The sequence below is a fragment of the Lynx canadensis genome, chromosome F2 (genome assembly GCF_007474595.2).
Source record: "Lynx canadensis isolate LIC74 chromosome F2, mLynCan4.pri.v2, whole genome shotgun sequence".
NCBI classification, from domain to species: domain Eukaryota; kingdom Metazoa; phylum Chordata; class Mammalia; order Carnivora; family Felidae; genus Lynx; species Lynx canadensis.
Window position 1 is genome coordinate 76,964,216 of NC_044320.2, and position 23,575 is coordinate 76,987,790.

At 40.6% G+C, this 23,575-nt stretch overlaps 1 protein-coding gene across 2 annotated transcripts in view; it reads left to right on the forward strand.

The window, feature by feature from the left end:
- The window catches only part of ATP6V1H (ATPase H+ transporting V1 subunit H), a 113,440-nt gene that overhangs the window by 43,798 nt on the left and 46,067 nt on the right, over positions 1–23,575 (forward strand). For both annotated transcript variants that reach the window (XM_030304562.1, XM_030304563.1), the window contains 3 exons: positions 1,074–1,266; positions 17,221–17,399; positions 20,009–20,134. In XM_030304562.1, coding sequence (XP_030160422.1) covers positions 1,074–1,266; positions 17,221–17,399; positions 20,009–20,134 — 498 coding nt within the window. The remainder of the gene's footprint in view (positions 1–1,073; positions 1,267–17,220; positions 17,400–20,008; positions 20,135–23,575) is intronic.

The window sequence follows — 23,575 nt, forward strand, 5'->3', positions numbered from 1 at the left end:
TTGTTTTCCTTGATGTAATCTCTTTCATTTCCATATAGCTTTCCCAATTTCCTTATCAGTAAAATGGGAGGTTGAATTAGAAGCTTCTGAGGTTTGGGGCACCTGGATGGCTCAGTTGGTTAAGCTTATCAGACTCTTGATTTTGGCTCAGGTCATGATCTCACGGTTTGTGAATTTGAGCCCCTCATTGGGCTCTGTGGTGACAGTGTGGAGCCTGCTTGGGATTCTCGTTCTCTCCCTTTCTCTTCACCCCTCCCCTATTCACACCTCACTCTCAAAATAAATAAACTTAAGAAAAAAAAAAGAAGCTTCTGAAGTTTTACCCCCAATTGGCTATGTCCTATTCAGGCTCATGACAGTTTTTTTTTTCCCAAAATCATCCTGTTTTCTCTGTATGAGTCTCCTAAATATTTTTAAAGCTAAAAATGAACCTCTTGGTTATACAGACTCAAAATCTTGGTATACCTTATGACTTCACCAAGATGTACAGCTATTTGTGTTACCAAGTCCTTTTGATTTTAACTTCTTCAATGTCTGTCCGTCAGTCTTACCATTTCCTCTGCTGTATTATTGCAAATTTATGTTTCATTTCTTACTGCTTTCCAGCAGCAAGTGCTGCTGAATGCTGAAATCTTAAGAAAAAAAATTTTTTTTTTTTTAATTTTAGAGAGAGTGAGTGTGTGCAAGCAGGGGAGAGGAACAGAGAGAGAGAGAGAGAGAGAGAGAGAGAATCCCAAGCAGGATCCAATCCCAGCACGAGCCTGATGTGGGGCATGATCCTGCAACCCGGGGGTTGTTACCTGAGCCGAAATCAAGAGTTGGACACTCAACTGACTGACCTCTCAGGTGCTCCGGAAATCTTGTGACCTTAGGGAAGACTTAAGTGAGGCCGTGCTGGAAGTGGCCGTCTATAAGTAGGCGCCTAACTTGCTTGTTATTTCTGGCAGAAAAGAAAACGAGGACATAATTCAGAAGGGCTTGTTCCATTAGTGCAAAAAGAGAATAGGCAATTATTTCTTCTCTCTTGTTGCACTGTTGTAGTAAATGTTTTCTTAATATGTGTTCCTTTTCAGCATAATGGGAGTTTTGAGTAACAAGTGTGGCTTTCAACTCCAGTATCAAATGATTTTTTCAATATGGCTCCTGGCATTCAGTCCCCAGATGTGTGAACACCTGCGGCGCTATAATATCATTCCTGTCCTGTCTGATATCCTTCAAGAATCTGTCAAAGAGAAGGTGACAAGAATCATTCTCGCAGCATTCCGTGTAAGTGTTTTGTGGGTTTTTTTTTTATGGGGTGTGTGTGTGTGTGTGTGTGTATGCGCGCGCGCGCGCGCGCGTGTGAGGCATTTTCCCTGTGGAGTATATATTTGAGGGCTTTTAGCAGGTGGGAAAAAACTGATTGTTCTCCGTGTAGTCATCAAACTATGGGTGTTGGTGAACATAGAGACAAACGTCACTAATGTATATGTATTGTGGGATTGAGGCAAAGCCATATAATAGGATGGGGTTGGGGAGAAGCCATTTAAATGGATAAAATATATGAGTTATAAGAAGCTCGTGGGAAACGTCATTGTATGCTGTTCATGTGGACGAAATCCTCTTTGGTCGCAGTGTGTTCCAAGAGACCGTTGAGGAAGTTTCTCTCTCTTTAAGGGCCCTTATTTTAGTGTAGCGTTGTAGTTCAGATTCTGGATATAATTATATGTGTGTGTATAAAACTCCCTTGAACAGATGAGGGAGTGGAGAACGGGACGGGGAGCTGAGCCAGACTCTGAAAACTAGGTCTTCTGGCTGCCAGGCAACTTCACACTGAAATAAAGTGTTGTTAGTTGCCTGCCCGGACCCAGTGCATCCGCGGTCGCAGTTGCGCGTTGATTATTTTGTCGGTCACCTGAGGATTTGTTGGGCTTCTGAGGGACAGCTTGGCCAACCCTAGCGTCTTTCAAGGATGCCCCTGGAGAGTGATGATAATGGGCTGTTCAGAGACTGCTTGCTCTGTGCCATGCATCATTCTAAGACTTTCCATTTGTTAGCTCGTTTGGTGCTTCCTACTGCCCTAGACCATGGCGATTATAGTTTTTATTGTTAGTATGTTGGTCTTCTCATTTTACAAATGGGGATACTGAGCCAGAGAAGGCACATTGCTGGTGGACATGCAGATCCAAACTAGCTTCGCGACCTGCTTTTAACTAGTATTTGCTCTTATGTTTTCCTTAAATAAGCAACAACAAACCAAAAATAAAAAAGTAGTACAGATGTATTACATACATTTAAAAATAGCATACACATTACATTTGCCAAACATACTTACTAACATCTTTCAGATTTTTCTAAGCACACAGAGAGAAATACATAATTAGGTGTGTAATTTTGTTTTATGTTTAAAAATAAAATGGCATCGTATTATAAATATTGTCCCGTGACTTTATTCTTGACAATATGTGATGAATATGTGTTCGTTTTCATACACAGTGGTTCTCCAGTAACTTTTAATGTCTGTATTCTGCTGTGTTGATGTAAAGTGGTTTCTTTAACCAGTGTCCTATCGACGGGCATTTGAGGTGCTTCCAGGTTCTTTTACATGTCTGTCCACTTCTGTTGGATATAGTTCATTTTTTTTTTTTTTAAACGTTTATTTTTGAGAGACAGCGAGGGGCGGAGAGAGAGAATCCCAAGCAGACTCCGCACTGCCAGTACAGAGTCTGGCACAGGGCTTGAACCCACAAACCCAGGTCAGGTGAGATCATGACCGGAGCTGAAATCAAGAGTCAGACGTTGAACCAACGGAGTCATGAGTCACCCAGAGGTCCCTCTGTTGGATATATAGCTCTATAGGTGGAATTACTGAATCTAATAATAAACGTTCACAGTCTTGATAGGTAACATCAAATCACCTTTCATAAATTTGCAAGTTTACAGTTCCATCAACCATATCTTGAGGGTGCCTGTTTTCCCGTTCTTCCACTGGCATTTAATATGATCTTTCTTTTTTTTTTTTTTTTTTTTTTTTTTTTAAAGCATCACATCTTTTTTTTTTTTTAATTTTTTTTTTTCAACGTTTATTTATTTTTGGGACAGAGAGAGACAGAGCATGAACGGGGGAGGAGCAGAGAGAGAGGGAGACACAGAATCGGAAACAGGCTCCAGGCTCTGAGCCATCAGCCCAGAGCCCGACGCGGGGCTCGAACTCACGGACCGTGAGATCGTGACCTGGCTGAAGTCAGACGCTTAACCGACTACGCCACCCAGGCGCCCCGATCTTTCTTTTCATTGTTACCAAAGATGAGGTGAAAAGTGAAATCATTTAAAGTTTGTATTTTGTTAACAATGAAGCTGAGCATTGTTTAATACTTTTTATTAGTTATTGATATTCCTCCTATAAATTGCTTACTGATAGCATTGGTCACCTTTAAAATTTTTAAACCTGATGTGTAGTAACCCTTTTCTAGGTGTTTGTAGTTAATAATAATCATAACTAATGTTTATCGAGAGCTTATTTTGTATCAGGTGCCGTTCTAATTGCTTTAAGTGTGTTGCTCATTTAATCTCCCAAGAACTCCATGCAGTGGGCGTTAGGCCACAAGTGGTTAAGGCGTTTGCCAGAAAAGCTAGGAAGCGGCAGAGCGGGACTTCGGTCTCAGGCAGTAGGACTCATGCTCTTAACCGTCGTGCTAACCTGTCTTCGATGCTGAGGATAATAAATGTTACAAGTTATTGGGTGATTTGCATGCGTTGACTTATTTAATCTTCATTATTATCCAATTATTTTATTACATGTGAGGAAACCAAGGCTTAGCAAGTAAGTAAGCCTCAGTTAGTAAGCATTACGATTGGAATTCCAGCGAGTGCTGTCTGCTCCAGAGTCACCACTCTGTCATCTCCTTTTTCTCTTTTCTTGGCGCATTTTCTCAGGAATCTTTAGCATTAAAGGAAAGGGAAACCACGAAAAGGAGAACTGTAGGTCACATGAGAGAGGAATTCTGATTCCCTATTTGAAAATACATTCTTTAAAAAAAAAAATTTTTTTTTTTTAACATTTATTTATTTTCGACAGAGCACGAGCAGGGGAGGGGCAGAGGGTGGGGAAGACACAGAATCCGAAGCAGGTTCCAGGCTCCGAGCTGTCAGCACAGAGCCCGACGCGGGGCTCGAACCCACGAACCGTGAGATCGTGACCTGAGCCGAAGTTGGACGCTTAACCGACTGAGCCACCCAGGCGCCCCCAGAATACATTCTTTTTAATGTAGGAACTGTTCTGTGGCCCTTGAGAACTTACTCTTAAGAAACAGGGGAATGTGGTGCCTCACATTGGCTGTGCCATTAGGTTTTCTAGCAAACTGTTTATGTGAGTGGTCACGTCCAGATACGGTAATAATCAGTTCTTCAGTCAGAGCAGGTTGTATTAATGAGACTCTACTTTGAGGTGTTTTAGTAGCTGAATTGAATGTACCTTTTCTGCTGCTTGAGTGTTTCATCATCCATATTCTTATTTCTTTAGTAAAGATGAAAAATTCTAGAATTAGGATCTTCCAACAGTCTTCTGTTGGAGGTGGAGGGTGAGAACAGGAGGTTTTAGGAGAAGCTGCAGAGAGAAGGCTTGAAGAGATTTTGGAAGGATGCCTAGGAGTGTTTTAGTACAAACTTGGAAAGAGGTTGATAAATGTTAACAAATAAAGAAACTGACTTCTGGAATTGTCAGTAATTTGTTCTTGTAGGTTGATTATTGCCCCCTGCTCCCACCCTGAAGTGAATGTTAAAGGAATAAATGGAGTACGTAAGTCTGGCTCTTTTTTTTTTTTCTTTTTTCTTTTTTCTTTTTTCTTTTTTCTTTATTCTTTTCCTGTATGAGAGAGAGTGTGCTTAAGCTGGGGAGGGGCAGAGGGAGAGGGAAAGGAAGCATCTTAAGCAGGCTTCATGCCCAGTGTGGAGCCCCACGCTGGGCTCGATCTCACAAGTGTGAGTGAGATCGTGACCTGAGCCGAAATCAAGAGTCGGTGGCTTGACCGCCTGAGCCACGCAGGCTCTCACAGTCTGGCTCTCGAAGATACGATCCTGGTTTGTGGCCACCGGCTCTCCGAAAGGACAGACCTGCTCTGTAAAACGGAGCGTTTGCTCTGCTGCTCTGTAGTACCCTTCTAGGCACTGGCCTGGTGGGGCCAGCACAGACCCTTCGGCCCCTGTCACTGACTCACCCTAACGTGTGTTCATACTCTGGGGGCGTCAGCCACCAAAGCCCAGGGCCTCTGAACGAGGCTCCTTGAGATCCGCTTGTGCCACTTTATTGTGCGCTGTGCCTCCTTGGATGGACGTGAGGCAGGGCTAGCTGCTCTTTTAAATTCTGTTCGTTTTGGTCGAATATGAGTTACATCCTTTCAACTCAATATATTTTTTTGAAAGCTTAAAGCTCCTCCTATTTGATTTGTCTTTGTTTTGATCTTCTCCCTCGTTTTTCTTTCTTCTAGTTCTGCTGTAGTTACAGGAATCTTTGTTTTATTAAACTTCCCTATTCCAAATTAAGCATCTGCCATGTAATAAGCAAATGGAAAAAATTTGATCTTCTTCCTGTTTATAAAAATAATACGGTGTTATGGTTAAAAAAGATGCTATGGAAAAATATTAAGAAAAAGTGTAAATTAAACATAGTTTCACTCTCAGATATGGAAGCCGCTTGTTAATACCTGTAACTTACGATCTTTGTTCCCTTCCCACATCGGGGAGCAACCCTGGATGCATTGCAGTGGGCACCGAAAACCCGAATGGTTGGAGGGGCCCGGATTCTCCTCTCTTCACGGTTTGGGCAGATCGCGCTTGGCACCAATTTCTGCAGAGAGTGCGTGCACTCAGGTTGGTGGTGGTGTGTGTGCCCAGCATGCACAGTGGAGGCCGAGTTTGCTGGGCCGTCGGGCCGGCCTCTCTGCCTTCGGGAAGTTTGCTTCGCGTCTCCATGCTTCCGCTTTGTTCGCGTGTCTGGTGAGAGTGATACCATCTGTCTCCAGTCTGTCCTCGGGCTTTATGCTCCTATGATAATGCCCTTTGAAAAACTAAATGTGGGCTAAAGAGCAGGCCCTCAGTAAGTATTGTGACTATATGAGGGACCGAACAAAACACTGAGGTAGAAGTAGAAGAGCCTTCTATAGGAGTAGATTGGTGGTATTGAATTTAGTGATCTTTTTATGGGTTTCTTTGTGGACTGAGAAATTCCTTTTAAAGGTTTTGGCTGCTTTGCTTGGTTCCCATATTTAAAAGTATAACAGTAAAATTCTACAAGAGAATATCTGCTTGCAGCTAATTCTGCATTGACAATGAACTCACCCTAGAGTGTCCTACATTTCGTCTTCATGAGTGTGTTAAGATTACTGATTATATTAGGATTTCATTTAAATAATCCGCTTAACAAAACACTGTGGGAAGCAAGACTACAGGGAGAGAGTCCCAATTTTCTGTTAGTGCATGGGCTTTTTTCTAAATTGGAAGCTGTTCCTAAACTTGTCATGAAAAAAGTCTTTTTAGAAAGTAAGATATATTTGGTGTTGCTAAATTGTTAGGAAAGTTAGTACCCTGACTCAATGTCTTTGCAATTACATTGTCAGAAAGATGTCTTGGATTATTATCATTATTATTTTTCTTTGTGTGACTTTCTTTTCTGTGAAATGGGTCAACAGCTGGCTAAGTAATTAACATGGAAGTGAATAGTATTTTTCAGTTTATATCTACCTATCCGTTTTTGTATGTTATATTTTCTTAAGTTAAAATATTTACTGTTCCAAATGTTGATGATCGTAGACATTTATCCTAAATTATTTTTTCTGATCATTTGGTGATAAGGGTGCTTGTCTCTTTAAGGTAAAATACAGGTGTGGGAGAGAGAGCTGCTGTAGAGGTCAGGGTCTTATTTTAGCTGCTCTGTTCCACAGAATAGATTTCTATATTGATTTTCATTTTAGACCATTATTGTGTAAGATAAAAGGGTCATTGGAAGCAGCAACCGTTAATATTGTTATGTCTTAGAAGAGAGGTGTTAGTTGACGTTAGTTGAATCCTTTGAGATCCTCCCTCTGTCTCCTTGTCCCTCTCCTTCTCCCACCCACTCTCCTGTCTCTTCCATGAATTATTTATTCACCTATCAGATGTTTACTAAAGGCGATTATGTAATAGGCAGTGTGTTGTTAGTTACCGAGTGTATAGAAGGATGAGTAACATAAGATACGTTTTCTCATGATTTCGTTTTGTATTTAAACGCTCATCTTTATGGAGTGACTTCATGAAGTCCCCATGAAGAATGTTTACAACATAAAAGGCTCAAAAAGTCCCAGAGAACTAGAGAGCCAGACTGAGGTTCTCAGTTTTGTTTTGTTTTGTTTTTGTGTGTGTGTGTGTGTTTTTAAACCTAATTTGGGACTTCTCTAGCTTATCTGCTTTTTATGGAAATTTGAGAAGTACAATAGTGTAGCCCTTTTTCTGATTTTCCTTTCAGTATGGTGTGTTAGGAAGAGTGTATGCTCTGGGGTGGATGGATGTAGGCATGAATTTGGCACTAGGCTGTTGGGAGAGTGGCTTGAACTCTTAGTGCGGATTTCTCCATCTGTGAAAGAGTAATACTTAACTCACTTCAAGATTAGGTAAGGATTCAGTGAGATAACAGGAGCCCGGCAGTAGTAAGCATAAAGTTTTGTATTTATTTCCCTGCCTTTTCTGCCGAGGAAAACATAGAGTGATAGCAGTTTGCCTGTTTAAATCATCTACCTCTATAAATTGCATTCTTGCTAAGTTAGTGTTGAACGTGGGCAAAGATCCAGTGCTGGCCTGTTTGATTTAGAAGAAGCAGCATGGGGGCACCTGGGTGGCTCAGTCGGGTAAGTGTCCAACTTCGGCTCAGGTCGTGATCTCACAGTTCGTGAATTTGAGCCCCACGTCGGGCTTTGTGCTGACAGCCCGGAGCCTGGAGCCTTCTTTGGATTCTGTGTCTCCCTCTCTCTCTGCCCCTCCCCTGATCATGCTCTGTCTCTCTTTCTCTCTCTCTCTCTCTCTCAAAAATAAACATTTAAAAAAAAGCGGCATGAATATTTTATTGATATGTAACATGATTTGAAAATTTTATTTAAATTATATTTACAGTTTTAATTTTGTACCCACAGCACATGGAACTAATTACAAGGGTGATTTCGGGGCTCTGTCTAATTTTAATTTCAGATTATGTAAACTAGACCCAGTCTGTTGGCAGGACTATTAGATTTTTAGACCCTGCTGTGCTAAATTTGGGACGGTACAGTCATTAGGAGAATATACAGAGGGCTGGAAATCAGAAGAATGTCTTTAGATATCCAGAACTTTAATGTACACAACTGAGTTAAAATTAAGTCATTAGAAAGGACATAGTAAACCCATTTGACTTAGACCATCAGCAGGTGAAAAAATGACGTGTCCTTTTTTCTTTATCATTCTCAAATTCATAAAACCTTTAAAAAATTCACTGATGAGGTCAAGGATGGTCTAGTCATGTATTTTTTCCCACATCTTGAAACCCAGGCAGGAAATTTTTGTGCTGAAGGCTTTAGGAAGCTTGCCGAGCTGCTGTGAGCTGAAAAAGTCTAGCAGCTGCTAATTATTTTGTTTCCCATTTGGCTCGGTGGATTTTATTTTTGAAAATGTCAGTCTCACTTATTCATAGTAGGTGCTGGACTTCAGGTCTCTGCAAATGTTATTCTATTGGTTAAGTTGATTTGTCAATCTTTAGTTCCTAAAATAAATCAGCATGTTTTGAGCTAGTAACTGAAAAGACACCGAAGATCATATTTGTGGTCTAGAGTTCTACATACATTGTGAGTTTTTTTTTTTTTTTTTTCATTTTTGGGACAGAGAGAGACAGAGCATGAACGGGGGAGGGGCAGAGAGAGAGGGAGACACAGAATCGGAAACAGGCTCCAGGCTCTGAGCCATCAGCCCAGAGCCTGACGCGGGGCTCGAACTCACGAACCGCGAGATCGTGACCTGGCTGAAGTCGGACGCTTAACCGACTGCGCCACCCAGGCGCCCCATACATTGTGAGTTTTATTTCTCTCTTTGGCTCTGCTTAGTCAAGAGTCTACGTAGTGTGTCAGATAATAAGAGAATTTATATTTTTACTTATCTTCCTGTGCAGGCGGTTCATGGTTGGAACCCTTTCGGGGAGGTCCACCCTAGTTTGAGTGTGTGGGGTGCTGTTTCGCCCACAGCTTTGGCGTGGAGGTATCACTATCAAGAAATCTTACTCCCTTGGGGCGCCTGGGTGGCTCAGTCGGTTAAGCAGCCGACTTCGGCTCAGGTCATGATCTCACGGTCCGTGAATTCAAGCCCCGCGTCAGGCTCTGTGCTGACAGCTCAGAGCCTGGAGCCTGTTTTGGATTCTGTGTCTCCCTCTCTCTGACCCTCCCCTGTTCATGCTCTGTCTCTCCCTGTCTCAAAAATAAATAAAACGTTAAAAAAAAAATAAAAAAAAAATAAAAAGAAAGAAATCTTATTCCCAAGTCTGTACCTCATTCCCTGTCTCGGGAACTTATGCGTTACTCAATAGATACCAGGTCTGATGAGGTATAGTAAGATTGAGTCATTTTTTCATCTTGGGCTGAGTCTTTATACAGTGATACTTCAAATATGGTGTGCGTGTGAACCGTTGGTTAGCTGCATATAGAAAGGAAGAGTAAGCAGGCAGAAGCTTACAGTACCTTGACGGAATAGTTGCATACCTGTCGAATTTAATAATACAAAATTTGAGATTACGTTGTGCATGTCTTTTTAAATTCATTTTTCTGGAGATTCATTTTTGTGTTTTATAAAAGTATTTGCACTTCCATGGCTGGAAGGTCAAAAGCAAACGTAACTGGCCTTCCCCAGTTTGAGATGGTTTGAGAGACCCTGCTTTAACATATAATTTCACAAGGCTAGCGGTTGTGGCGAAGGAAAGATCTGAGTTGTCACGTGATTCCACTGTACTCTTAGTAAGGTCGAGATTTCTGCACGGTTGCTTGGACAATGGCAGAAATTACATTTGCGCTTCTGATTTTGTGGAGGTGAAGATGCCGTTGAATTTTAAGGCTTTTTAAAAAACTGTTTATTTATTTAGAGAGAGAGAGATAGAGAACACGCATGTGTGCATGCTTGAGGGAGAGGGAGAGAGAGAATCCCTGACACGGGGCTCAGTCTCACAACTGTGAGATCATGACCTGAGCTGAAGTCAAGAGTCGGCTGCCTAACTGACTGAGCCACCCAGGCGCCCAGAGTTTTGGGGCCTTTAAAGAATAAGCTGCTGCCAGATTGTCTAGGTTTGTTTGGGCAAATTCAGTTTTGTTTTTTTTTTTTTTTTTTTTTTAGTGTTAATTTATTTTGAGAGAGAGAGAGAACAAGAGCCAGGGAGGGGCAGAGAGGGGGAGAGAGAGAGAGAGAGAGAGAGAGAGAGAGAGAGAGAGAGAGAGAGAGAGAGAGAGAGAGGGAATCTCAAGCAGGCTCTGCACTGTCAGTGCAGAGCCCAACATGGGGCTCAATCTCTTGAACCTTGAGACCACGACCCAAGCTGAAATTAAGAGCTGGACACTTGGGGCGCCTGGGTGGCGCAGTCGGTTAAGCGTCCGACTTCAGCCAGGTCACGATCTCGCGGTCCGGGAGTTCGAGCCCCGCGTCGGGCTCTGGACTGATGGCTCAGAGCCTGGAGCCTGTTTCCGATTCCGTGTCTCCCTCTCTCTCTGCCCCTCCCCCGTTCATGCTCTGTCTCTCTCTGTCTCAAAAATAAATAAACGTTGAAAAAAAAAAAAAAAAGAGTTGGACGCTCAACCGACTGAGCCACCGAGGTGCCCCACAAATTCATTTTCTTATTTCATGATCCATTCATTCGTTTTCATTCTTTATTAACGAAATTAAAATGAAATTAAAACACGTTTTGGGGCGCCTGGGTGGCGCAGTCGGTTAAGCGTCCGACTTCAGCCAGGTCACGATCTCGCGGTCCGTGAGTTCGAGCCCCGCGTCAGGCTCTGGGCTGACGGCTCAGAGCCTGGAGCCTGTTTCCGATTCTGTGTCTCCCTCTCTCTCTGCCCCTCCCCCGTTCATGCTCTGTCTCTCTCTGTCCCAAAAATAAATAAACGTTGAAAACACGTTTTGAAGGGAAAATGAACAGGCTCATTGATTTGACTCAGGATTGAAGAAAAGGGAAGAATCAAGTATGACCTAAGTTCCAAAGTTCTGTTATCTTGGAGAACTGAGAGGAAAGGTGGTATTAGAAGAACACAGTAGTGCTGCTGTTAGTTATTATATTGATTGTGTTGAAGTTATTGTTGAAATCGTGAGTTATGATAATACCTTCATTAGGAAGTTTAATTCTTTAGTCAGCAAATATACAGTGAAATAACAAAGGATCATATGAGCAAAAGTGTTTTGATATGTTTCTTTTTTAAAAATTATTTTTAAGATTTATTTTTATTTTTGAAAGCGAGCGAGCGAGCACGCATGTGTGAGGGAGGGGCAGAGAGAGAGGGAGACAGAGGATCCGAAGTGGGCTCGCAGCTCAGGGCAAAGAACACGATGCGAGGCTTGAACTCACGAACGGCGAGATCATGACCTGAGCCGAACGAAGTTGGATGCTAAAGTCCTGTGTTTTGATGTGTTTCTGAAGTTAGAAGAGATAGTAAGAAAAATAACTAGAAAAAGCAACAGAAAACTTTGTGAAATAATAGATAAAGTCTTTAAAAAGCAAAGGAAGAAGGGAAGAGTATCACAAAGGAAGAGGTTATCAGAATTTAGGTCTCCCCACAGCTTAAGGTCTTTAACTGAATTTCATTATGGTCAGGGAACATATTCTAATAAGTTTCAATTCTTTGAAATTTGAGACTTGTTTTAAACAAGACTTATGGTCTGTCATGGTGAATGTGCCATGTGTGCTTTAAAAGAATGTATATTTTGCAGATGTATAGTGTTCTGTAAAATGTAAATTAAAGCAGGGTGGTTAAGAGCGTTTTTCAGCTCCTCTCTGCACTGATGTTTTGTTTAGTGGTTCTATCAATTGCCAAGAGTGGGAGTTGTTCCAAGAGTGGGAGTTGTTAAAGTCGCCAGCTATTATTTATGGATTTGTCTGTGTTTCCCTTCAGTTTTGCCAATTTTTGCTTTATGTATTTTGAAGCTCTGTTATTAATACATCTGTGTATGTTACATTTTCCTGATGTAACAGGAAAATTTCCTTGAGTCGTTGTGAAATGTCCTTTATTGGTGATGCTTTTTCTCTTGATAACTACTTTATTTGGAATTAATATAGACAGGCCAGCTTTCTTGTGTTTTCTTTCAGTTTCTTTTCTTTCTTTTTGACGTGCCAGCTTTCTTATGCTTATGGTTTTCCATCTTTTGATTTCAACCTGTCTACGTCTTATATTTAAAGTTTGTCTCTTTTAGACCACATATACTTGAGTCTTGAATTTTAATCCCCAAATCCTCTGCCTCTTAACTGGAGCATTCAGTTCACTGGCATTTAAAATAATTATTGGTACAGTTGAATTTAGGCCTACCATTGTACTATTTCTGTTGGTCTTAATCTGTTTTTTGTTCTTCTTTCTTTCATCCTTGCCTTCTCTTGAGGTAACTGAATCCCTTTTAGAATTTCATTTTAATTTTTCTGTTGACCTTTAAATGTTCTTTGTAGTGTTTCCTTTTTTTAATTAAATTTTTTTATTAAAAAATTTTAAAATATTTTTATTTTTGAGAGAGAGAGAGACAGAGAGAGAGCGCGCGCAAGTAGGGGAGGGACAGAGAGAGAGGGAGACACAGAATCGGAAGCAGGCTCCGGGCTCCGAGCTGTCAGCACAGAGCCTGACACGGGGCTCGAACCCACAAACTGTGAGATCATGACCTGAGCTGAAGTCGGACCCTTAACTGACCGAGCCACCCAGGTGCCCCTGTAGTGTTTATTTCTTAGAGCTTGTTTTGGTAGCACAGTATATGCATCCTTAACTTTTCCCATTAAAGTTAACATTGTACTCTTTTATGTAAAATGTAAGAACTTGAAATCATACAGGTCTGTTCTCTCTTTTTTATTCTATAGTTGACATATAAATATATTTACATAGGTAAAAAAAAAAAAAAACCTGTATTACAGTCTTTAACTTTTCTTTTAAACAGTCTTATTTGTATTACAGAAGTGAAGAGGGAAAAATAGTCTTTTGTATTCATTCAACTATTTACCATGTCTGTTGTTTTTCCTTGTGTCCTGAAGGTTCAGCTTTCCATTTGGCGGTCTCACTTCTGTCACCTGCAGAATTCCCTTTAGCTCAGGGCTCATCAGTCTGTAGTAGCTCATGGGCCAGTTCTGGCCCAACCATCAGTTTTTGTAAATAAAGCTTTACTGGAACACTTCTGTGCTTTTTTTTTTTTTTTTCCTGTATTTTGTATGCCAGCTTTTGCATTATAATGGCAGAATTGAATAGCTATGATGGAACCCCCAAAGCCTAAAGTATTCATTATTTGGCCCATTTTAGAAAGTTTGCCCACCCATGCTTTCACATGCCTTCTACCACAGGTCTGGTGGTGACCAATTAATTTCAGTATCTGAAAATTGGTTGTTTACCTTTATTAAAAAAATCGAGATATAATTGACATACGACGCTTTGTTAGTTTCAGGTATATAGCATAACACTTTAATATTTGTATATATTGTGAAATAATCACCCCAGTATGTCTAACATCCATCACCACACATAGTTACATATTTTGTCTTGTGATTACACCTTGTAAGATCTACTTTCTTAGCACCTTTCAGATATACATATAGTGCTATTAACTGTAGTCATCATGCTGTACATTGTATCCCTCGGACTCCCTTATCTTATAACTGGAAACTTGTACCTTTTGGTCCCCTTCACCCATTTTGCCCACCTCTCATCCACTGCATCTGACAACCACCAGTCTGTTCTCTATATTTATGGGTGTGTTTTTTTTAAATTTCAGTTTTTTAAAGGTTCCACATATAAATGCGTTCATACAGCATTTGTTTTTCTCTACCATTCACTTAGCATAATGCCCTGAAAGTCTGTGTTGTCATAAATGGCAAGATTTCCTTTTTTTAAATGGCTGAATAATATTCCATTGTGTATATATACTCCCATTTTCTTCCTTTCTTTTAAAAAATATTTTTAATGTGTATTTATTTTTGAGAGAGAGAGAGCGAGCGAGCGCAAATGGGGGAGGGGCAGAGAGAGAGGGAGACACAGAATCCAAAGCAGGCTCCAGGCTCTGAGCTGTCAACACAGAACCCAACGCAGGGCTCGAACTCCTGAGGCATGAGATCATGACCTGAGCCGCCCAGGCACCCCTATGCCCCATTTTCCTTATCCATTCATCCTTTGTTGGACACTTAGATTATTCCTGTGTCTTGGCTGTTGTGAATAATGCTGCAATAAATATGGGAGTGCAGATAATCTCATTGATACTCTGTCTTCATTTCCTCTGGATAAATACCTAGAAGTGGAATGGCTGAATCATATGACAGTTCTATTTTTAATTTTTTGAGGAACCTTCATAGTGTTTTCCATACTGACTGCACCCATTTATGTTCTCATCAGTAGTGAACGAGTGTGCACTTTTCTCCATAACCTTGAAACCACTTGTTACCTTTTGTTTTTTGAGGTGATATTCCATTGTGGTTTTGATTTGTATTTCTCTGCTGAGTCGTGATATTTTTATGTACCTGTTAGTCATTTGTATGTCTTTGGAAAAATGTCAATTCAGATCCTCTGCCCATTTTTAAATCATTTTGTTGTGGTTGTTATGGAGTTGTATGAGCTCTTCATATATTTTGGATGTTAACCCCTTATCAGATACCATGCTTTGCAAATATTTTCTTTCATCCACCAGGATACCTTTCATTTTTTAATTTAATTTATTTTATTTTATTTATCTTATTTTATTTTAGTTATTTTTGCTGTGCAGAAGCTTTTCAGTTTGATGTCACCCCACTTGCTAGCTTTTGCTTTTCTTCCCTGTACTTTGGCGTCATATACAAAAGATCATTGCCAAGATCAAGGTCAGGGAACTTTTTCCCTATTTTTTTTTTTTTTTTTTTTTTTTTTTTAGGAGGTCGACAGCTTCAGTATGTGTAAGTCTTTAATCCATTTTGAGCTAATTTTTGTGAGTGGTGTAAGATAGGGCACCAGTTTCATTTTTCTGAATGTGATTATACAGTTTTCCTAACATCATATATTGAAAAGACTATCCTTTCTGTATTGAGTGCTGTTTTATGTATGTATATATTTTTGAGAGAGAGAGAAAGAGGTAGAGAGAGAGCAAGCAAGGGAGAGAGAGAGCGCACATGTGCATGAGCAGGGGAGGGGCAGAGAGAGAGGGGGAGAGAGAATTCTAAGCAGGCTCCAGCACTGTCAGTGAGGAGCCCCATGCGGGGCTTGATCTCATGACCTGTGAAATTATGACCTGGGCTGAAATCAAGAGTTGGACACTTAACCGACTGAGCCACCCAGACAGCCCCTCCATTGAGTTTTCTTGGCTCCTTTGTCAAATATTAGTTGATTGTATATGTGGGGTTTTATATCTGGGCTCTCTATTTTGTTCCATTTGTGTGTGTGTGTATTTTATGCCAGTGCCATACTGTTTTGATTAATAAAGCTTTGTAGTTTAGTTAAACCAGGAAATGTGTTTGTTCTTCTTCCAGCTTTGTTCTTCTTTCTCAGGATTCCTTTGGTTACTCAGGGTCTTTTATGGTTCCATACAAAGTTTAGGATTGTTTTTTCTACTTCTGTGAAAAATGGAATTTTGGAATTCCTTTGGAATTTTGATAGGGATCGATCTCTAATTTACATATGCTGAGCTAACTCTCTTAATGTGTTTGTTTAGCATAATTACTAGGAATATAATTTGCTTGCAAAAATAAATTTAAAAATTTCATATTTTGGTACAGTTGACTTGGAACTGTCATTACAGGATTTGTGTGTGTGGGGGCGGGTGTGTGTATGTGGAGGGGAGGCATTTGACAGGCCGCCTTTACCATCTTGGTGAAGGTAGCTTTCTTGAGAGCTTGTCTGTTTCTGTCCCTAAGTCTGAGCATAGTCTTTGCTTAGAAATACTGGTTCATTCAACGAACAGTTTATTTTTATAAATAGAGTTGAACAGTGTAGGGGTTAGGGGAGCTGACCCCCTGTGCTGTCGGAAATCCATGTATGTCTTTGGACTCCCCCAAAACTTAATTATGAATAGCATACTGTTGACTAGAAGCCTTACTGATAAACAGGCGATTAACACATATTTTGTATGTCATGTATCTTATGCTGTATTCTTTTTTTTTTTTTTTTTTTTAATTTTTTTTAACGTTTATTTATTTTTGGGACAGAGAGAGACAGAGCATGAACGGGGAGGGGCAGAGAGAGAGGGAGACACAGAATCGGAAACAGGCTCCAGGCTCTGAGCCATCAGCCCAGAGCCTGACGCGGGGCTCGAACTCACGGACCGCGAGATCGTGACCTGGCTGAAGTCGGACGCTCAACCGACTGCGCCACCCAGGCGCCCCTCTTATGCTGTATTCTTACAATAAAGTAAGCTAGAAAAAAAATTTTTAAGAAAATCGTAAGGAATAAAAATGCATTTCCAGTACTGTACTATAATTATCAAAAAAAAATCTGCAGAAGAGTGAACCTGCACAGTTCAAATCCGTATTAAGGGTCCAGTATATTTAGGATTCCTCTGCTCTTTTCATAAGTATTCTTCTAAGTAGAAAAACTACAGAAGAAAACGAGGGAATTTGCCAGAATGTCACAAAACTTTTTTGATAATTGTTCAGGCAATGTCCTTTGTGCATTTGCAGGTTGATGAGAGGGGAAAGGGTGACTGACTGACTGAGAAACATTCTTCCGTAGCATCCCAAGTACTAGGTGGCTAACGGATGAGAAGTTCACTGGGTGTGCCCAGAAGCAGGGCTGTGAGAAAGGATCTGATGGGCTTAACTGTAAACACGTCCAGTGTTTCGAGGCCCGTCCGGTTCAATGATTGTAAATGTGTGGTTAAGCCAGTAAGTAGGCAAGCGAGGAATAAGAAATACGCTTTTGATGTGGGACAGGTGCTCAGGAAAGAGATGAGGATTTGTGATATAGTCTTCGCTTAACCTGAGAATAGAGGAGGAGAGAGGGCGCAGGAGTAGTGCAGGAGTCTAAGAATATCACATAAAGAAATTATACGGTTTTCTCACGTGTTTGTCTAACTCAGAACTTTTTGGAGAAATCGACCGAAAGAGAAACTCGCCAAGAATATGCCCTGGCCATGATCCAGTGCAAAGTTCTGAAACAGTTGGAGAACTTGGAGCAGCAGAAGTACGACGATGAAGATATCAGTGAAGATATAAAGTTTCTTTTGGAAAAACTTGGTGAGAGTGTCCAAGACCTTAGGTATGTTATTTCAAAAAATTCTCACAGGCTGGATATATTGGGCCTCGTTGGACTTTCCTAGTATTTTCAGAAAGTCTAAATTTGTTACTAACTATAAACTCAAAAGATTTCACTGAAACATTATGTCTTCTGTTAAGAATTGGGGATACGGGGGGTGGGGGACAACTGGCTCATCACCATGGTAACAGTTGGTTAGAGCTTTGTGTTACGTCTTCTCTTTTGGGGAGGTTCCCACCCTGCTCTTGTCTGAAATCTAACTTACTCCCACAGGATGTTGGTGTCACTCTGGAACCCCTTAAGAATCTCCCCCTGGTTTAGAATCTTTTTAAACAGTACTCGTTAATTTTTGAAGGATGTTTGGCCGTAAACGGAAAGAGTATTTTTTTCCCTGCTTTTTTGAAGTTCCTATTGTGTTCTTTATTTTTGATATTAAAAATTACACAAATGATGTACGAGGCAGTAAGAGAAAAAAGAATCCTTACATAGTTCTAGAAGGGACTCCATACCTCTTCCACCTAGTCATCCCCGCCCCCACTTTTGTGTTTGCTTCCAGAAAAACCTTCCTAGCCCTGCTCCCCTGACACGTGTGTGCATGCACACACACAAACGCATATACAAATGGGGTTCTGCATATTCTTCTGGAACTGTTCATTTTTGTTTAATAATGTATTGATCTTTCCCATTAACATATATATCCTTTGTTTTTAAACTACCGATACATTTCTAAAAGGGAATTACTGTGTAGAAGTAGATCTTTCTGTGTAGGTGGTTTGGGTTTGGGAGCCAGGCTGAACCCAGTTTGAATTGTCTGGCCACTTTGTCCACACTTGGCCTTGACAAGCTTCTTGACTTTGTAAAGCCTCAGTTTTCCTTTTGGTAAAATAGCAATAAAAATTCTAACCTGGTAGGATTTGTTGTGAGGTTTCAACTATCCAGCAAATGCCTTCGGTGTAGTATGTGTTCCAGAAATGTATTTACCAGATAATTCAGTGCAGCTCTTAATCCCAAGGCCCAAGTGCTGCTGTAGAGATGGGATGTGTCACCGAGACCAGTGGTCTATCATGGGCGTTGTAGAGGGAGGCAAATGAGTTTTGTCTTCCTGTAATTTCAAATGTGAGTAACTGGATTGTAATAAACTAGCCTGGCCAGCAGTAGACTTGAAGTTTTTACAAATTTTATTAAGTTCATTTTTATAAATCTGTTATCAGTTCTTCTGTAATAATGATTTGAGATCTCTTAAAAATGAACAAGATTAGTGATACTTAGCTTTCTAAATTATTTAATCCATGTTAGCCAATTATTATTATGTATTGATTCTTCATGTTGAGTTTGGTAATTTGAAAAATCCTGCTCTTCACATTAAAGCCAGTCAGGTGATGGGTATAGGTAAAAGAGCTTTGTCTCTGTTTTTGCTGTTAAAGGTTTAGGCTATTCATGTTAAACAGCATTAGTTTACTTCTTACTCCGATTGGCCTTACATTAAAGTAAATTAGTACTTTATTTAATAGAACACTCTATTCAACTTAACCAGTAAAATTCTGGTTATATTGAGTTACCAGTCAGTATTTAAATGGCTAAATCTTGGGGCGCCTGGGTGGCGCAGTCGGTTAAGCGTCCGACTTCAGCCAGGTCACGATCTCGCGGTCTGTGAGTTCGAGCCCCGCGTCGGGCTCTGGGCCGATGGCTCAGAGCCTGGAGCCTGTTTCCGATTCTGTGTCTCCCTCTCTCTCTGCCCCTCCCCCGTTCATGCTCTGTCTCTCTCTGTCCCCCAAAAAATAAATAAACGTTGAAAAAAAAATAAATAAATGGCTAAATCTTTTTCAACTTTTCACTTGGAAGGATGTCCAGCCATGTCCTTTTAAGTTTTCACTTTTCACTTAGAAGGATGCCCAGCCAACCATTGGCTGATAACACTAAACACTTTTTATAGAATGAAGCTTTGAATAATTAAGTTACTTGATACATAGTGAATGATTTTTTTAATTGCATTGCACTGCAGTTTGTTTTATGCAGAGGTTTTTGTTTTTAATTTATAATGTTAACTTAGTGAATTACCTTTACAGTGTTTGTAATCAAATTGTGCAATATTATACCCGTATGTGTATTTTTCATTGCATAATACACTATAGTGGTTTATGACATTTATAGTATTGGAATATGCTATTTAAGTAACATACTTTTATATAGATTCACATTAACGCATCTAGTGGTCTGGCAAATACAGTATTTTAAGTGGCGTGGTGGAAACTCTGCTAGATTATCAGACATTATACTGATTATACTTTATTTATTAGGACAAAGATTTTGAAAGCAAATGCTCCTTTCAGTAAACCTCATTTTGAGCACTCCAATTTGGCAGGAGTATTGGACCTTAGGACCTTGAATAAATTTCACATGGTTTATTAAAGATTATTTAAGCTGTTTAAACTTCGTTTAGTGGTAGTTTGTTAATGTACAAAGGATGGTCAGTCTTTGCAGTTAAATCATCAGTGAAGAATTTTTGTTTTTCTTCTCTTGAGGTATGATTAACATGGTAAAAATGTCTTGCTTAATTTTGGAGCAACTCTTAGAGTTTTCTTAACTTTGAGATCCTTAAAATTTTTTTGTAGCTCATTTGATGAATATAGCTCAGAGCTTAAATCTGGAAGACTGGAGTGGAGTCCTGTGCACAAATCTGAGAAATTTTGGAGAGAAAATGCTGTGAGATTAAATGAGAAGAATTATGAGCTCTTAAAGTAAGTTTTAAATTTCACTTCACACTCTTAATACCTGTTGTTCCACCTCCTTGCCAATGTATTTTTGTCACTAGTGATAATAAATTTTAAAAAATAATAAAAAATTTTAGTTATTTCATGATTTTAATTTGTATTTTCTTCCTTCCTTATGTGGTTGAATACCTTGTCATCTGCTTATCAGTCATTTGGATATCTATTTTTCCAGAATTGGTTGTTCAGGCATTTAAAAAAATTTTTTTAATAGGAGATCTGTATGTATTCTGAACAAGAGGTCTTATATCTGTTCATCTCAACTGTTTTCTTCTACTCTTTCACATACCATTTCACTCTTTGGTTTTAGTGTGGCTCCATTGATTAATTTTTTTCCTTTATGGCTAGTATTTTTTTTTAGTGTCCTGGTTAAGAAGTTTTTCCCCATATGGGGTCATGAAGATGTATTTCCAGGTCATCTGCTGGAAGATTTACTGTTTGAACCTTTCACAACTAGATCTCTATTCCATCTAGAATTGGTTTTGGGTAAGGTACAAAGTAGGGGTCAAGATACAGTTATTTTCATTATGTAGATGTCTAATTGAACCAACACCATTTTTAATAAAAATTTTTTAAATGTTTATTTTTGAGAGAGAGAGAGAGAGAGAGCGAGAGCGAGAGCGAGCGAGCACAAGTGGGGGAGGGGCAGAGAGAGGGGGAGACACGGAATCTGAAGCAGGCTCCGGGCCCTGAGCTGTCAGCACAGAGCCCAACTTGGGGCTCGAACCCACGACGCTCGCATCATGACCTGAGCTGAAATCAAGAGTCAGATGCTCAACATACTAAGGCACCCAGGTGCCCCATTTTTTGGGTTATCTTGTTACTTACTTGATAGAGTCCTTGGAAGCACATTTAAAAATTTTGATAAAGTCCAGTTTATTTTTTTTTTTGTTTCTCATGCTCTTGGTGTCCTACTGAAGAATCCGTTGCCAAAACCAAGGTTTTGAAGATTTACTCCTCTGTATTCTGTAATATTTTTATAGTTTTAGCACGTACATTTAAGTCTTAAAAAAAATTTTTTTTTATGTTTATTTTTGAGAGAGGGAGAGAGACAGAGTGTGAGTGGGGGAGGGGCAGAGAGAGAGGGAGACACAGAATCCGAAGCAGGCTCCAGGCTCCGAGCTGTCAGCACAGAGCCCAACGCGGGGCTCGAACTCACAAACCGTGAGATCATGACCTCAGCCGAGGTCGGATGCTTAACTGACTGAGCCACCCAGGCGCCCCACATCTGAGTCTTTGATCCTTTCGAATTTTATTGTACATGATGTGAGGTAAGGGTCCAACTTCATTCTTTTGCATGTAGCTATCCAGTTATCCCAGTAACATTTGTTGAAAAGACTATTTTTCCCCATTGCATTGTCATGGTATCCCTTATTGAAATTCAGTTGACCTGTGGACACATGGGTTTATTTTTGGACGTTCGGTTTTGTTCTGTTCATCTACATGACTGTTCTGATACCAGTATCCTACTGTCTTGATTACTTTTACTTTGTAGTGTGTTTTGAAATTCAGAAATGTGAGTCTTTTGCCTTCTTCTTTTTTTCTGTATCGTGTTTAATCAGTCTCCCATTGATGGATATTTAATACTATTGCCAGATTTTGCTGTTAGAAACAATGCAAGAATTCCTCTCTCTCCCCTACACACACACACACACACACACACACACACACACACACACACATCATACTGTAACTTTTAAAATGAATAGATTTAAATTTTTAGAATGTTAGGTTTACAGAAAGATTGAGGGGAATGTACAGAGAGTTTTCATATATTCTCTCTTCCCCTATTATTAACATCTTGCATTAGTGTGGTACGTTTGTTACAACTGATGAACCAATATTTATACGTTATTTTTAACTGAAGTCTGTAAGTTACATTAGGGCTCACTTTTTCTGTTGTCTAGTTCACTCTGTGTTATATGCTGTGTAGGTTTTGACTGATACCACATGTCCCCTATTACCGTGTCACCTAGAATAGTTTCACTGCCCTAAAAATTTCCCACGTTCCACCTACTCGCTGTGCTCTTCCTCCCTCTCCCTGAACCTCTGGCAACCACTGGTCTTATTTCTGTCCTGTAGTTTCTCCTTTTCCACAATGTCCTAGAGTTGGAATTAGGTAGTACACAACCTTTTCAGACCGGCTTCTTTCCCTTAGCCACGCACATTGAGAGTTCCTTCATCTTTTTTTGTGGCTCGGTAGCTCATTGCTTTTTCTTCTTTCTTTTCTTTTTATTGCTGACTGTCCCATTGTACGGCTGTACCATGGTTTCTGCATCGAAGGACGTCTTGGTTGCTTCACGGTTTTGGCAATCACTGTAGATAAAGTTGCTCTAAAGGTCCACGTGCAGGATCTTATGTGGACGTAAGCTTTCAACTCACTGGGGTGAATCTGAAGGGAGTATGGATGGCATGGTAAGACTCAGGTTTGGTTTTATAAGAAAGTGCCAAACTGCCTTTCAGGGTGGCTGGACTTTTCGGCATCCCCGTGAGCGGTGAATCAGCGTACCTGTTGCTGTACGTCCTTGCCGGCGTCTGGTGGTGCCAGTGTTCAGGGTTTTGCCATTTTCGCAACGAAGGTGGATAGTGTCATCTCCTTGTTTTCCAGTGATGCGTGATGTTGGTCATCTTTTCGTTTGCTTATTCGCCAGCTGTTTTCTTTGGTGAGATGTCTGTTCAGGTCTTTTAACCATTTTTAAATTGAGTTGTTTTTATTATTGTTGCATTTTAAGAGTGCTTCACGTACGGCTCAGCCGTTTGTGCGTCTGACTTTGATTTAGGCTCAGGTTTTGATCTCACAGTTCGGTGGCGCGCTCTCTCTCTCTCTCTCAAAATAAATAAATAAAACTTTAAAGAAAAGTACTCATTCCGATTGGTTGTCCCAGTTATGCTCTGTTTGTGGAATGAGTTGAGAAGTTTTCTTCCTATTTCTGTGCCCTTGAGCAATGTCAGTAACACGAGTCACCTGTTCCTTGAATGGTCTCCCCTCACGTTCGCTCTGAAGTAGATGAAGGAGGTCTCTCCCAGTGGATTGGATTCTGGGGGGGTGCACCCCCCTCCCTTCACTGCAGAGGACACATGCGCCCCCTGGGGGCGATGAGTCCTCTCCCTGCAGGTCCTCGAGGAGGCAGAAATCTGCTCCAGCTCCCGGCAGAGGGGAGCCTTCTGTGTGTCTGGTTGGCTCCCGTTGTCACAAGCACTGTCGGGCTCCGGCAGTGGTGACACTATGCCCATGTGGTTGCTGTGGAGAAAGTAGGAGGACGGCAAGGGAGCCGGGGGTGTGAATCTGGGCTGCCGTCTTCTCCGAAGACGTTCGCTTGCTATTTTGCATTTAGTCTTACCTGTGAAGTTCAGGTTCAGGTCCTTCGTGAGACTTGGAGAGAGAGGGAGAGAGGGGATGTGTGTGCTCAG